The sequence below is a fragment of the Colletotrichum paranaense genome, assembly GCF_030867605.1.
Source record: "Colletotrichum paranaense strain IMI 384185 chromosome Unknown Scaffold_5.1, whole genome shotgun sequence".
NCBI classification, from domain to species: domain Eukaryota; kingdom Fungi; phylum Ascomycota; class Sordariomycetes; order Glomerellales; family Glomerellaceae; genus Colletotrichum; species Colletotrichum paranaense.
The window spans coordinates 770,142-783,539 of NW_026848963.1; the positions used below are offsets into that span (position 1 = coordinate 770,142).

Genomic DNA, 13,398 nt, shown 5'->3' on the forward strand with positions numbered 1-13,398 from the left:
GCTAGCGATGCTGTGGCTGGCTCTAGGCGAGCAAATAGCCGAAGGTTGAGCGCTGTCGGTTATATCGGCTATATCCCCTTCTCCAATACTACGTATAGGTGAAGCCGATATCCACGCCGCTAGTTCACTGCAACTGAACACCTGCAAACCCCATTTCAGACAGCGATGAAAATCTTGCTTACATCAAACAAATTGTTCCAACTACCTACTGCACTCAGATCTGTACGCACCGTGCAGCAACATCATGGTCTCAAATTAATTGTGACTTGGACAGTTTCAACGGGACTTACGGGTTAAGATTTGGTCTCTTCCTGATCTCCCTTGCAAGGATGCTGGTTCGGGCCAATCAACCTCCATGATAGTAGCTATGACTGTGGACATAGCGACATAGGTAGTTGGGCGCGGTAAACGCGCTGTGTTGACCTTCCGGCCCCCTCTTTTCAGCTCGGCAGTTGGGCAGATTTTGACCAGGCAGACTGTCACCTTTATTTCTGCCTCCGACAAATCATCAGGATCATGCCGAGTGCTCTCAGTCGACAGTGTCAATACCACATCATCTGAATCTTTTTGAGCGTCTAGAGTCCAAAGTGAAATTGTATTACGCGGATGATGTCCTATCACAAAGTCACGGACGATGAGCCACCACCAGGTGTGACTGGGTGGGACCTCTTGTGTGCTTGTGAGAAACGGCGTGAATGGCATAGGGAGCTTACATACGCACAGATCCGGCATGCTGCCATGAAGTTGTGCGGCCTCTGCGGCGTGTACAAAACTGTGGTTGAGGCGGTTATTGATGGGCGTCTTCCGGCATTATTCCAGGGAGCACGGAACGAGACTGAACGAGATCAGATTCTTGACGAACTTGTCGTAGGAAGCATTGGCCTTACAACAGCCAATACGGAGGAGAGCATGGATCTGCTCATCAAAGGAGTCTATGTCCGAGTCTCTCTCTTCATAGACCCCGAAGAACAATCCGTTTTCAGAGTCTCAAGTAATGGGGATGAGGAGGTTGGCTTTCCCAGAGAGACGCAGTTTGGACCATCAACAGACTCTGATAGGAGCTTTGCGAGGGCGCGACAATGGCTTCGGCAATGTGTGGACCACCATGATTGCGGGAAGGCTCGTGGCTCATTCTATCCGCGCAGGCTTCTTGATCTTCGGGGTGACCAAGTTCGACTCGTCGAGACTGTCAAGGCCAGTGATTTTCAGGGGCCATACGTCTGCCTAAGCCACCGTTGGGGCGACGCAAAGTTCTCACGGTTGACAAGCACGACTGAAAACCTACATATGCACATGGAAGGAATCGAATGGGGCGACATTCCAAAGACATTCCAAGATGCCATTGTCATCTGTCGACGTTTAAGTGTGGAGTATCTGTGGATCGATACGTTGTGTATCTTGCAAGACTTTCCCGAAATGTCGGGCGAGCAAAAGCGAATAACGGGTGCAGATTTCGCAGCTGAGAACTCAGCCATGGCCCGCATCTATCGGAACTCCTACTTCACCATCTATGCAAGCGTCTCAACAAGTATGGCCAGTGGCATTTTCTCATCCAGGCGTTACGGGAGTCATCAAATCAAGATCGGTGACGCTAATGGCAAGGAGTCGATCCTGCGCATCAGAGAAAGAACGTCACACTTCACACCACCCACAGATCTGGAGACTAGAGGCTGGACATTCCAGGAGTATCTGCTACCTTGCCGAGTGTTAGAATTCGGGCCTTTTGATATCTCTTGGAAGTGCGATCAAATCTATATCTGCGAATGTCTGCACAATACGGGGGCGGCTCACTGGCGCGAGGAGCTAGCTCGACGTACATTGCCGCCTCAGAATGCTGCAGAGGCTGAGGAGTGGTGGGCAGGCATACTTCGGCAGTACACGATGAGGCACCTGGCAAATGATGAGGATAAATTACCTGCTCTCTCCGGGCTTGCACAGCTCTATCACCAACTGACGCGCGATACTTACCTGGCGGGCTTATGGCAAGCGTCTCTTCCTCAATGCCTGTTGTGGTTCAACACTGCAGAAGCTGGCACGTATCCGATGAAGCTTGGTATAGGTCAAAGACCTCTAATAGCCCGTGCTCCCTCCTGGTCCTGGGCTTCGCTTGATATCGTTAACGACGCCCAGTGCCGCTTCTGGTGGCCACGAGTATCGCTTTCTACAAATCCTATTATGTACGGAGACGGCGCTTCACCGCGGCCGGTATGCACCGTATACGAAGCTCTTTGTCAGCCGATAACGGATGATCCGTTTGGTGAGGTGATGGGGGGCTTCGTCGACCTCGGCGTAATGCTCATTTCGGCGAGGGTCGGCACCAAGCCTCAAGGGAATGACTGCTTTAGCACGGATGGCGATGTGGCTTGGACACTGGATTATGTCGAAGACGGCACAGATGTTCACGTATGTCTAGCTGACTGCAGCTTGGATGATGACAGTCTGCAAATTGGAGACGAAGTGTTTTGCGCGCCAATCGTGGAAACGCTTTCGGAATCAGAATCAGACAGAAGCTGTTTGGTGCTCAAGCGCATGCTAGAAGGATCGGAATTCAGACGCATAGGCTTTGCCGTCTTGCGCAAGCCGAACCCAAGCTGGGATCGGGCGAATGGCCCACTTAGAATGCACAGGGGATGGGGATACAAAGAGCCTGACCTAACGACTCCAGAATATGCCGAGAAGGTTCAGAGTTATGCCCTGTCCTACAACTCAAATATACTGTGCCGTATTAGAATTATTTGAGTTAGCTGAGAAAGCTGAGAGGCTCATGATAATGATGACCTCTTAATCGCGCATATTGTAATGTTTCAATCCACCTATCTGCCCTTGGGAAGACTCTGTGGCCAACACAGTCCAATTTCATGTTCATTCAAATAGCTCTGCCACCATCGACCTCCAAGTTGACACCAGTGATGAACTTGCTCTCGTCCGAAACCAAGAATACAGAAGCGTCTACCACGTCTTCAATCTCACCCAATCTTTGTAAGGGGACGTTTCCAATGAACTTCTGACGATTTTCCGGTGTGTCCTTCATACCAATGAAGGATTCGAATCTACGCATGTGGATGAGCAACAACCAGATGGCTCGGAGGAATTCAGCTTACAGGCCAGTTCCAGTCAAAAGAGGACAGATCGAATTCACGCGAATCTTATGGGCACCGTACTCGGCCGCCAACCCCTTGGTTGCCTGCAATCTGGTTAGCCAAGTGTCGTTTATTTATATCAGTCACTCTCTACTTACATTGCAGACGGCTCCCTTGGAGGCATTGTACCACACAAGACCTGGCCGGGGGCGCAGAGCTCCAATCGAGGAGATGTTCAGCATCACGCCTCCTTCCCCTTGCTTGATGACTCGCGGCATGAACGCTGCGGTGCCGAGGAAGATGCCCTTCACGTTGACATTGAAGACCATGTCAAACTCGCTCTCTGTTACCTCAGCCGTAGGCTGTGGCAGTGGGAAGTTAGCATATCATTCCCTACGAGTCATAACCGTTTAGTTTATAGATGTGCGGAAATTCTGACCTTGTTCCTGTAAGTCGTGCCGGCGTTATTCACAAGACAGTCGATTCGGCCGTAGCGCGATTGCGCGGCATTCATCAACTTCTCCCAGTCCTCAGCATTTGTGACGTCTGCTTTGAAGAACGATATCGAATCGGGAGCGCTTTGCGCTACTCTTTGTCCGTCGCTCTCATTGATGTCGGTAATGAGAACTTTAGCTCCTTCTTGGGCGAATTTGTTGGCAATACCCTCGCCGAAGCCATGCCCTCCGCCTAGAAAATGTCAGAAAGCCCAGGATACGACTGGAAGTGAAGGTTGTTCTACCTGTGATGATGACGACCTTTCCAGCTAGTCTCGATCCTGTCTTGGTGTCACTCATGTTGATTGCTTCTTCGCCTCAGACGTCCAGATATTGATACAATTTTTGGTGTAGTTGATCAAGATGGTTTGTTGATATTTGCTAAATACAAATACCTTTTCAATATGTCACAATTATAACCCCTCATTTAAATAACCGTAGAGGTTGTACAGCGCATAGCGTTCATACTGAGACCGCGACAAAGCACATTGCATCATAAGAAGGCGGGGAGGTGCGGGGGCTAGGACGCCGGGCAACGAATTCCGTGTGCCGCCACGGCACGGTCCGCCGAAACCCTTTACGGCTCGGTTATACAAATCATTTACCGTGGTTTTTCTTTTTCGAATTGAATATGCGAATGTTACCAACATGAAGAGCGCTCGATAGATGCATGTTGTCTTACTCGGGTCTTTGTTGCCAATGCAGTATGCGACAACATAGCACACCTCCATGTCGAATGGACATCAGCTCGTTACCATAGGGTTCTGTGCATGTACTGCATGTTGTGAGGTTCAGCAACAAATCCACGAGTGATTTTAGACGTCAAAACTCAAGTCTTTCCAGGTCATTTAAGATAGTCCGCGACTCTGCACTTGGGGTTCATTTACCTTACTCCAGAGCCTCTTGAGTAATCGTCACTCTGTGTTAATTACATGTATCTGAGGCCATTGTGCGCCGTTTCCATGATGTCAGTGAGAGAATGAAGTTCCTGAGAGCGGCTTTCTGTACCAATCAAAGTAAGATTGGAGCGATGCCTACGTGTAGATAAGGCAAGAGTTGAAATGCTCAAGTTACGCGGCTCTCAGAAAATTGCCAAACTTTTTACACTTGCTGCTTACGAATTTCAAGCTGCGGGGGATTGGGGAGTCGACTTTCGTTTTTGATGGAAGTGCTCGTCCATTATAGCGCGACTGTCACCACTCCTGGATTGAGATTCAAAAGCTTACTAGTGCTAGATATCAAGGATTGAAGTGGGTTGCCGAGATTAGAAAATAGGTAAATTTGCACTAGGCAATCAAATTGGTCTTCAAAAGTAAAACTTCTGACAACTTGTTGCAGTACCATTGTAGTAATGAGGTAGCATATGTCAAACTCACCGAGTCAGGTTTCCAAAACCCAATCTTGATGTCACTCCCGAACCCAACTTCCGAACGGGAAGACACAGGGGGTTGCTGTTCGTCCTAATACATACGCGTTCTAGAAAGGTTTTGCGCTGTCTCACTCAGTCTTCAAAGAAAAGCGTGGGGCCTCATCCCATGATCTCCAAAGTTCCATCTTCCCTGCCAGCGAAACCACATCCATTGACTTCACTACTCCTCAACACCCCACACGACTAACTCCAGCCCCAATATACCCCGCATGGAGCTAGGCATTTGGAAAGATAAGCGGTTCCTGGTCGGGGATTGCCCTGTCTATAAGTCCCGACTACAACAACCGTTCCGCCAAGATGGCTGCGCGGGCCAACCGGTCAACTCTGCGGGGTGCTGCTAAGCTGAACTCTGTCCAAGGTGTGTTCGGCATCAGGTTTTGAGAGGGTAGGGAATGCGGCAGATGTCAATCCCCATACTTGCGGGCGTTGATTTCCCGCAGGCGCTTTTCGGAGTGTGCTTAAATACCGAGTCCGTCTAATATCTCGACAATTGAGGACACCATTCAGTTTCTCACCAATTTATTGTCCTCAACCACCAAAGACGATGGCTACTATTCAACAAACACCTATGCTGGGGGTGACCCCAAGCATGACTCAAGGTCTAAAGTCTTCGACCGAGCATGTTGAACATATCGAGCACGTGGAAGACAAAGCTTCTTTGATCCAAAAGACAAGTTTGCTTGGGTTGAAAAATATTGAGACAGAAGCATATGTGGTGGACAAGTTGAACGCTGATTTTGAGCTGGTTCCAATCATTCTTGATGAGATTCGACCAAATGAGGTTCTTGTTGAAATGAAGTACAGTGGAGTGTGTATGTCAAATTCAACGATAACCTGGGAACATCTCATGCATCAGTCATTGACAGTATCACAGGCCATACCGATATAGTAACACAACAGGGCGGTCTTCCCTTCGTTGAGTTTCCTGCCATTTTCGGTCACGAAGGAGCTGGTGTGGTCCGCGACATTGGAAGAGACGTCAAGATCAAAGACCTAGCAATTGGTGACGCAGTTCTCCTCTCATTCAATCATTGTGGATCATGCAAGACCTGTACGAGCGGTCATTCTGCACTCTGCCCAGAATCGTCAATGATCAACATCAATTCCGTACGGGTAAGCGACCGCAGCACACCAGCTCGGCTGGCTTCCGATGGCCGTGCTGTCCGGAGTCAATTCTTCGGGCAGTCTTCATTCTGCAAAATGTCCGTCGTCAACGAGAAATCAGTGGTCCGGTGTCCACCATCGGCGGTCGAGCACATGGGTGTCTATGCCCCACTCGGATGCGGACTCCAGACCGGCGCCGGAACGGTCATGAACGTCGTCAAGCCGGGCAAAGAAGACTCCATTATCATTTTCGGACTCGGAAGTGTGGGTCTTGCGGCGTTGATGGCTGCACGCTACCTCGAAACCGGGCAGATCATTGCCGTCGATATTGTTCCCGAGCGCCTTGTGCTTGCCAAGGAGCTTGGAGCCACACACACTATCAACTCGAGAGAATGCAGCGATGTAGTCCAGGAGATCAAGAAAATAAGCAACGGGGGTCCAACGTTCGCTGTAGAATGCACTGGAATCTTGAAGGTCATTGAAGACATGATTGCTTGCATCGGTCCCCTGGGTACAGCAGTCCAAGTTGGGGTACCGCCTCCAGGAGCCATAATCAAGCTCGACCCGCAAGAGTTCCTGATTGGGAACAAGAAATATGTTGGCGTAATCGAGGGAGACGCGGTTCCTGCAGAGTTCATTCCCAAATTGATCTCCATGCACCAAGAAGGCAGATTCCCCATCGACAAGTTAGCTGGGTTTTACCCAGCATCACAGTTGAACCATGCCATACAAGAAATGGCTGCCGGAAAAGTAAGTTGTCATAGCTTCCGTCCAATTTCTTCGTCTTCTTCGAAAGCTAACCAAATTTAAAAAGGTCATCAAGCCAGTGATTCAATGGATTTAGCCCAGCATCCCGTGGCCAGGTAGACAAAGCGATGGGCTTGGCTGTACAGAGGCCTCGAACAAATGATCGTCAGCGGGGTACATATTTTTGGTATAGAGATACATCTGTCGACTCGTTCTAGATCTGATTTCACTGCATACTTCCGCGTGGTCCCGCGGTCAGCAAGCTATTATGAAAGCGGCAGGCTGGCTGGCTTGTCGATCTTATCTCCACTGATTCAAGCCTTGGTTCGAAGCACGCCAAGGCAGTTGTTGATCATTCTTCTAGAGACTGGTCACGCCCAAGAAATAAAAATGTGTGTTTGAACCAAGCTTCATCTGCAACTCAATTCGGCCCTAATTGCATGGAAAAGAGATCGCGCCGTGTCTCATCAAATCGTTCAACGCCACCAAAAGCCTCCTAGTACTACAAGAATGCGTCTCACTTCAGCCCTGCCACCGGAAGATTAGACCATACTGCAAACGGCTTTTACCCGCATGTATCACCGCATTCCCCAAGCCCATGTAAGATGACTGTCTCACGTGGCCTCTCAGAGCAGCTATCGCTCGAGTTAGCCATGTACACTGCGGCGGGATCGGTCCGGTCCCGCACTAGAGAAGCCGTTTCTCGACTGCCGGGAGTTAGTGTGCTGGTTTCCACAGGAACTGGCTGTTCCTCTCTCATTGCGTCTAGCTGCAAAAAATCTCGGAAACCTATCGCGTTCCTCTATGGACGTTAACAGAGTCACAGGATTTGTTGGTAGGCAATAAGCAAAGCAGTCAAATTAACCAGCTAATCACATGCTTCCCCCAAGCTATCTCTATGATGATACCGATGCCCACCATTACTTAGTAGTGATCAATTTTGAAGGCGCCGAGTGAACTGTCAGCGGCAGTGGCCGACTGGGTCCCTCGTCGTCTGAACCCCAGAAGTTCAACTTGGCAATGGCCAGGTTTGTCTTCTCCTTCATATCATCACCATACACCCACAAATGCTTCATCTTCCTCGTAGAGTTCTTGAGGTGTTCTACCGCCTTATTCTGAAGGATAGGGGCCGTCTGTAATGGAGAAACCCAACCTGTTTCGTCTGTCGGATCATGATGCAGACAAGCTGCCAGCACTATCGATTTGAGTGAGTCTCGGCTGCTGAAGTCTCCTGCCAGGCTTTCCCATCTCTGGGCAGCAAGATCCTCGGCCTTGATGGATGATGTGGGACTGCGCGCGGCCACCCAAACTGGCAACCGGCATTCCAAACCCCATCGGTCTTCCTCAGAATCCACGTCCCACCCACGAAAGATGACAGCCTTTCCGCGAACATCGCGAAGAAGAGGCCATTGTTTGCCTGTGTACAAGAGATTTTCTTTCTTCATATCCCTCTTGAAGTCTCTGTTGAAGTTCTTCGGCAGATCGTCGTAATTGATGCTGTAACCCTCGGACCAATGCTTGTCGGCGTCATACGTTGCGGAGGCGGATGAGAAACTGAGCATGATCATGACGGTTTCATTCTTATTGTCTTTCAAGAAGTCCCTGACATCATCAAGTACGTCTTCGAGCTGCTTTTCAAGGACCAGAGGGCCGTGCCGTAGTCTGCGTTCTCCGTCACATCGTAGGTCGAGCAGTCGAACGCCGTTTTGAAGTTGAGTGCGAATACTGTCTTTGTGGCACTTGTGCATGCCGAGTAACTGTAACCTCAGCTTCTTATCGCTGATTTCTGGCTCGACGTCAATGTTCGCGACATCGTTGATCCAATAGGTTGAGGCACTGCTACAACGAGTTCCCGGTAAGCTCAAATCCTTTACACACATGTCGTCGGGGAGGTGCTTCATCCAAGATTTGGCACAGAAATCGGTTCTGTCAGCATGTTAGATTGGGAAATGCCATGCCTTGACTCATGACTACTATGCTCACTTGGGCTGCATGACACATTGCCGCTTCTCAAAGTCAAAATTGGCTGTCGAGCCAACGTAATCCCGATAACTATGAATGGTCAGCTAGTGCCGGAGTTCGTGACTCGGGCAACGTGAACTCTGGAACTCACTCGGTTGCTTTCATGTACTTGTTGCGGTATCGAAAGGCCCCCTCAATGACAATGTAGTACTCGAAATGACGCGTGTCTGTAGTAAGGCCCAAAAGATTACTGAATTGAATAAGTTCAACTCCCTTGCGAACCCATCGCGTTCCGGGCAGAAGCTTGAGAGATCCTCCAGCAGAAGCCCAGATTACGACATGATATTCAGGGTACTGCGCCTGCAGAACCTGCAGTCTGTTCTGAACAGGGTTTTTGGCGCTTGTCGGAAGTCCCACTGCCATGGTTGGATTGTTGATTTGTTGCGAATTGAAGATCAACGGAAATGCTTTCGCAACTGAAAAATGAATCATGCCTTGAGCCCCGAGACAGAATTATATAGATGCTCACGGCATTTCCCCCTGCACTGCTTCAGATGCGTGTTTTTCATGTCAGACTAGCCTGGCTGATAGGTGACAAAAGTCCGGGGCAAGACAACCTGCATTCGTCCATTTAGGCTGAACACGCCAAGAAACCAACCCATCTCTCGCACCATGCGGCTGAGCCGTAGTGAGACAAAAGAAAGCCAGGATTCTATCCAGGCCGTTTCCGGTGTGAGTTACTCGTGGTTCCGGCAGGTACGCACGCGACCATAGAAACGATGGTGAGTGTCCAATGCTGGAGCCTGGAGCGTGGACGTACTTGACTAGGACGATGACTGCGCCCCTGATACAAAATAGAGACTACAACGTTATCATGGACCTGGAGCTCTATCATATGGACCAGACGCCTTCTTTAATTTCTGCACCACACTTACTTGTCATGGAAAGTGCTTACAATAGTCCCCCGTCGACACCCGGCGCCAAAACTTTCAACGGTGCTACAAAAAGCCCGTCTGACTCGGACACGATTTTGACATTTCAACGCATAGACAAAGCAACACCTGCGTCATCTTCTGGGGTGAAGGCTGATGCCACGTCTTTTCCAGTGACGGGAAGCCCTGCGGGAACCATCGGGTTCGCCGTGCTGTTGAAGAAATGCGGCTTCAACGCCAACGCCAACGTTGGGATGCACAGTGTCACCATGGTTAAGATTAAAGAGGGGATGATTGCAATTGGTCTGGCCAAGGAGTTTGACATATGGAGTTCTCCGTCGTCTATGCTCCTCGACTATGACCTTACTCTTTCGGAATACGTGGAGCAGGTATCGAAGCTTACGAAAAGTCCCCAGTCGGATGTGAGAATTTACTACGGTCTGAAGAAGGATCACAACGCGCAGACAGTACAGGACATCTACAAGACTGGAGATTTCATCATCAGGATCGTCCAAATCAAGAATGATAAGTCGCAGGCGATTCAGGCTCTCAGAGTGATGAAGTCGCCTCCAGAAGATGCACGTGCAAGCGGCCACATCATTGATATCCAGGACCTAGGCTCTCGGACACTCTGGGACTTGAGAGACGGAATTAGCGCAATGCAAGTTTGCCATGTTCTTGACTCAATCTGTAATTCCACTTCTAACATCACAACATGAAGGTCGCAACTAAAAGATAAACATCATTTTTGCCTGCCGGATGAAACCCCTCTCTCTGATAAAACCAGATTCGACGACTACATCAAGATGCTTGTAAGTTTGAGCCCTTTCAATTTCACCATTTGAGACTGAACCAACAAATCAAGGATGAGACATGTCCATATGAGAGTAGCGTCCCATCGATCAACCTCAGGTTTAAAGACGCTTCATCTTGTTTCGATGAAGATCAGCCAAAGACAGTTTTGACAGCTTTGGGTGGCAATAAAGCAGTTCAAAAGGCTGAGGTACGAAACCATGGATCTGGATCTTAACTGATTGACTGACACAGTTTCGCCACAGACCTCCAGGTTAGAGTGATCCGTTTAAACACATTTTACGTCAACTTTGATTCACAATTGATACCTAACCGTCAAGTCCAGTATCTCACCGTCATCACTTGATGAGTTGCAGTGGGAATTCGTCATGAAGAATTGCCAAGTCATGCACGGCTGGTATATTGATCCGGTCAGCACTGAGATCAAAATGGCACCAAAACCGGGTTCGTTGTTGATATTTGACAATACGAGCTTCTACTGATAGTCGTATAGCATTTCGTCTCAAATCAGGCTTGAATCTTGACTACAGCCCAGATAGCACAGTCTCCACTGCAGAGGTTGAGATCGCCATTCCCAATTACGGGGTCACGGACGGTTCAAAAATTGATGTCGTCACTACTGAGAGCGGAATTAAGCACTCTCTTGTTCGTAATAGCTTTGACAAGTCTTCTATGGATAACAAAATCGCCCTCGGTTACTCAGGAATCGGTATCAACGTGGCTAGCGGAAAGTCCTTCGACTCCCAAGGTGAGCAGTCGTCAGGGAGCAATAGGTCTGTCAAGAGCATGATCGGTATATACAAGGTAGGCAACGCGCTACCAAAACTAAGTTACTCGACTTCACATCGCTTATAACCGCCTAGCTTCCCCGAGCTACTTTGTTTCTTAATGCGGATGATCTCGTTCCGACCAAGGCGTTCACGGATGGCATTGAAAAGATCAAGGAGCTAGGTGAGGAAGCGGACGAGACAGACGTTCGCAAATTTTACGAAAGATTTGGTACGTGGTGGTCCCATGATACAGCTTCCGCCTCATACAAGATGCAATTGTTGAAACCTTATAGGACAATTTTTCTGCCACGAGGTCATTCTCGGGGGAATGTTACTTTCGACAAAAGCTCTGGTTGGCAACGAATCCCAGGACGAAGAAAAGAGCCGGTGTTCCTTCAAGCACGCTATCGGGATGTCTGTCTCCTCTGTATGCATCCTACCTGAAACGACTTTACGCCTCTATTAAGTACCGTAAAAACTGACGAGTGGTTACAGCCTGTGGAAGTCATCATTGGGGCGGAGTCAAAGAAAGAAATCGCATCAGGTGCTGATCAGAGCATTGTTCGCAGCTATAAAGATAGCGACGACAGTGTGGTATTCGAAGCAGTTGGTGGGAATACCATCTTGGCTTCCAAGTACGAGCCCTTGGCTCCAAAACTCCGTGTGTGATCTGACGTTATCACAGCCCACAACAATGGTGCGCAACAGTTGGGGATTACAACAATTGGAGAGTTATCGGGGTAAGAATACTATATGCAGTTAATGTGATGGTGATTTAATTCTTGTCTAACCTTTCGATAGAGACAAGAGATGAAGTTGATCCTCGACTCATTCAAAGATAGTGGAGATCATGAGCTCCAAGATGTCGTCGACTTGTTCACTAAAGCATCTCAACTTACTGTCTCGAAGTTCATTGACATTCCAAAGTCAGCAAAGATCATTGCGCAATTTCGATTCAAGACGAAGAGTACGAATGCGGACAAAACACACTACCTTCGTCATGACATCTACAAACTCATTGACTTTGGACCTCGATCTGCGAGCGAGCAGAGGATTATGCCACAGAAGTAAGCTGCCATCCCGGACCATGCATGTAATTTCGGAACATAAACTCACTTGGGTTGTATCGCAAGATTTCAGGGGCCGCGAGTCGAACCATACGACCCTTCATGGAAAGATCAAGATGGTCTTTGGACCATAGCTCCAGTGGTGGGAGCTGGGCTATGTTGCCATGGGAGTCAAGGGCGATCGCAATTAGTCGATGGCTCTAGGGTCACTATCCGCTCCGGGCGCGATTCGCAAACCGCCTGGTATCTCTCCGTCCTCAGAACTTCGGCGGGAATCTTCGTTCCCTGTATCACGACCTCGAAACACTTCGTATGGAGAGTTCGAGAAGTTCTGCGGCCCAATACCAGGAGCACCATTGCTAAAGAGCCGTCACCCGATAAACCGCTCAGACACGATGCGGTTCTATGCTTGACTTATGACTTTGAGGACAACCCCCGAGGCTACCGAGACTTCAAAGACGATGATCGCGGCTTCCGGAATGTAGAGTACCCGGACAAAGACACCACCCAGTTGGTGCTCGTTGAATCACGTAACAGAACGGATATATGGCCGGATCGCAGAGTTCTTCTTCTTGCCGACGGGGAACCCTTTTTTACAGAATCTACTGCCAAAGTCGCGGATTTGAATGATTCCGAGATCTCTGTGAGAATTGCAAAGTTCAACATCGACGTCCGTGGTAAGTTGCCTTCTATTTTGTTGCTTCTAACCACTTGGGAGATTCGGATGGCTGAGTTGCACACACTTACTTACCTGCGCGGCATAGACCAAATGGATGACGACTATGATATCTTGCAAAAAGATGGCGATTTCATCACGGCGAGACACGAGGAGCAGCAGAAGAAGTTAAAGACCAGAGATGAGGGGTCCTCGGGGTAGTCTTCTTCTGAGATAGCAGACTAGGATATGTTTGGGTGCGATTGACGCTTAAAGTACCAAGGTAGTATGGATCAACTTGAATTCGAGTATGACTTCTTTGATCCCTCCATCATGCAATAAAAG

General features: G+C 49.0%; 5 protein-coding genes across 5 annotated transcripts; 3 read left to right on the forward strand and 2 right to left on the reverse strand.

Moving 5' to 3' along the window:
* Positions 1-738: 738 nt before the first annotated feature.
* On the forward strand, positions 739-2,739 carry CPAR01_06582 (uncharacterized protein; the record flags this gene model as incomplete). The annotated part of the gene is made up of 1 exon (XM_060490854.1): positions 739-2,739. The coding sequence occupies one exon, from the start codon at positions 739-741 to the stop codon at positions 2,737-2,739; it is 2,001 nt and encodes a 666-aa protein (XP_060349728.1).
* A 127-nt stretch (positions 2,740-2,866) lies between these two features.
* CPAR01_06583 (uncharacterized protein) lies at positions 2,867-3,874 on the reverse strand (the record flags this gene model as incomplete). Its single annotated transcript, XM_060490855.1, has 5 exons — positions 2,867-3,050; positions 3,102-3,184; positions 3,239-3,442; positions 3,520-3,767; positions 3,820-3,874. 5 exons carry the CDS (start codon positions 3,872-3,874, stop codon positions 2,867-2,869), a joined length of 774 nt encoding a protein of 257 aa, XP_060349729.1.
* A 1,673-nt stretch (positions 3,875-5,547) lies between these two features.
* On the forward strand, positions 5,548-6,951 carry CPAR01_06584 (AreB protein; the record flags this gene model as incomplete). Its single annotated transcript, XM_060490856.1, has 3 exons — positions 5,548-5,815; positions 5,878-6,857; positions 6,922-6,951. 3 exons carry the CDS (start codon positions 5,548-5,550, stop codon positions 6,949-6,951), a joined length of 1,278 nt encoding a protein of 425 aa, XP_060349730.1.
* An 823-nt stretch (positions 6,952-7,774) lies between these two features.
* On the reverse strand, positions 7,775-9,239 carry CPAR01_06585 (uncharacterized protein; the record flags this gene model as incomplete). Its single annotated transcript, XM_060490857.1, has 3 exons — positions 7,775-8,780; positions 8,838-8,906; positions 8,968-9,239. 3 exons carry the CDS (start codon positions 9,237-9,239, stop codon positions 7,775-7,777), a joined length of 1,347 nt encoding a protein of 448 aa, XP_060349731.1.
* Positions 9,240-9,648: 409 nt separating this feature from the next.
* CPAR01_06586 (uncharacterized protein) lies at positions 9,649-13,275 on the forward strand (the record flags this gene model as incomplete). Its single annotated transcript, XM_060490858.1, has 13 exons — positions 9,649-10,438; positions 10,484-10,560; positions 10,614-10,751; positions 10,807-10,814; positions 10,887-11,005; positions 11,055-11,365; positions 11,425-11,560; positions 11,625-11,758; positions 11,827-11,966; positions 12,017-12,071; positions 12,133-12,398; positions 12,465-13,075; positions 13,163-13,275. 13 exons carry the CDS (start codon positions 9,649-9,651, stop codon positions 13,273-13,275), a joined length of 2,898 nt encoding a protein of 965 aa, XP_060349732.1.
* Positions 13,276-13,398: the final 123 nt, after the last annotated feature.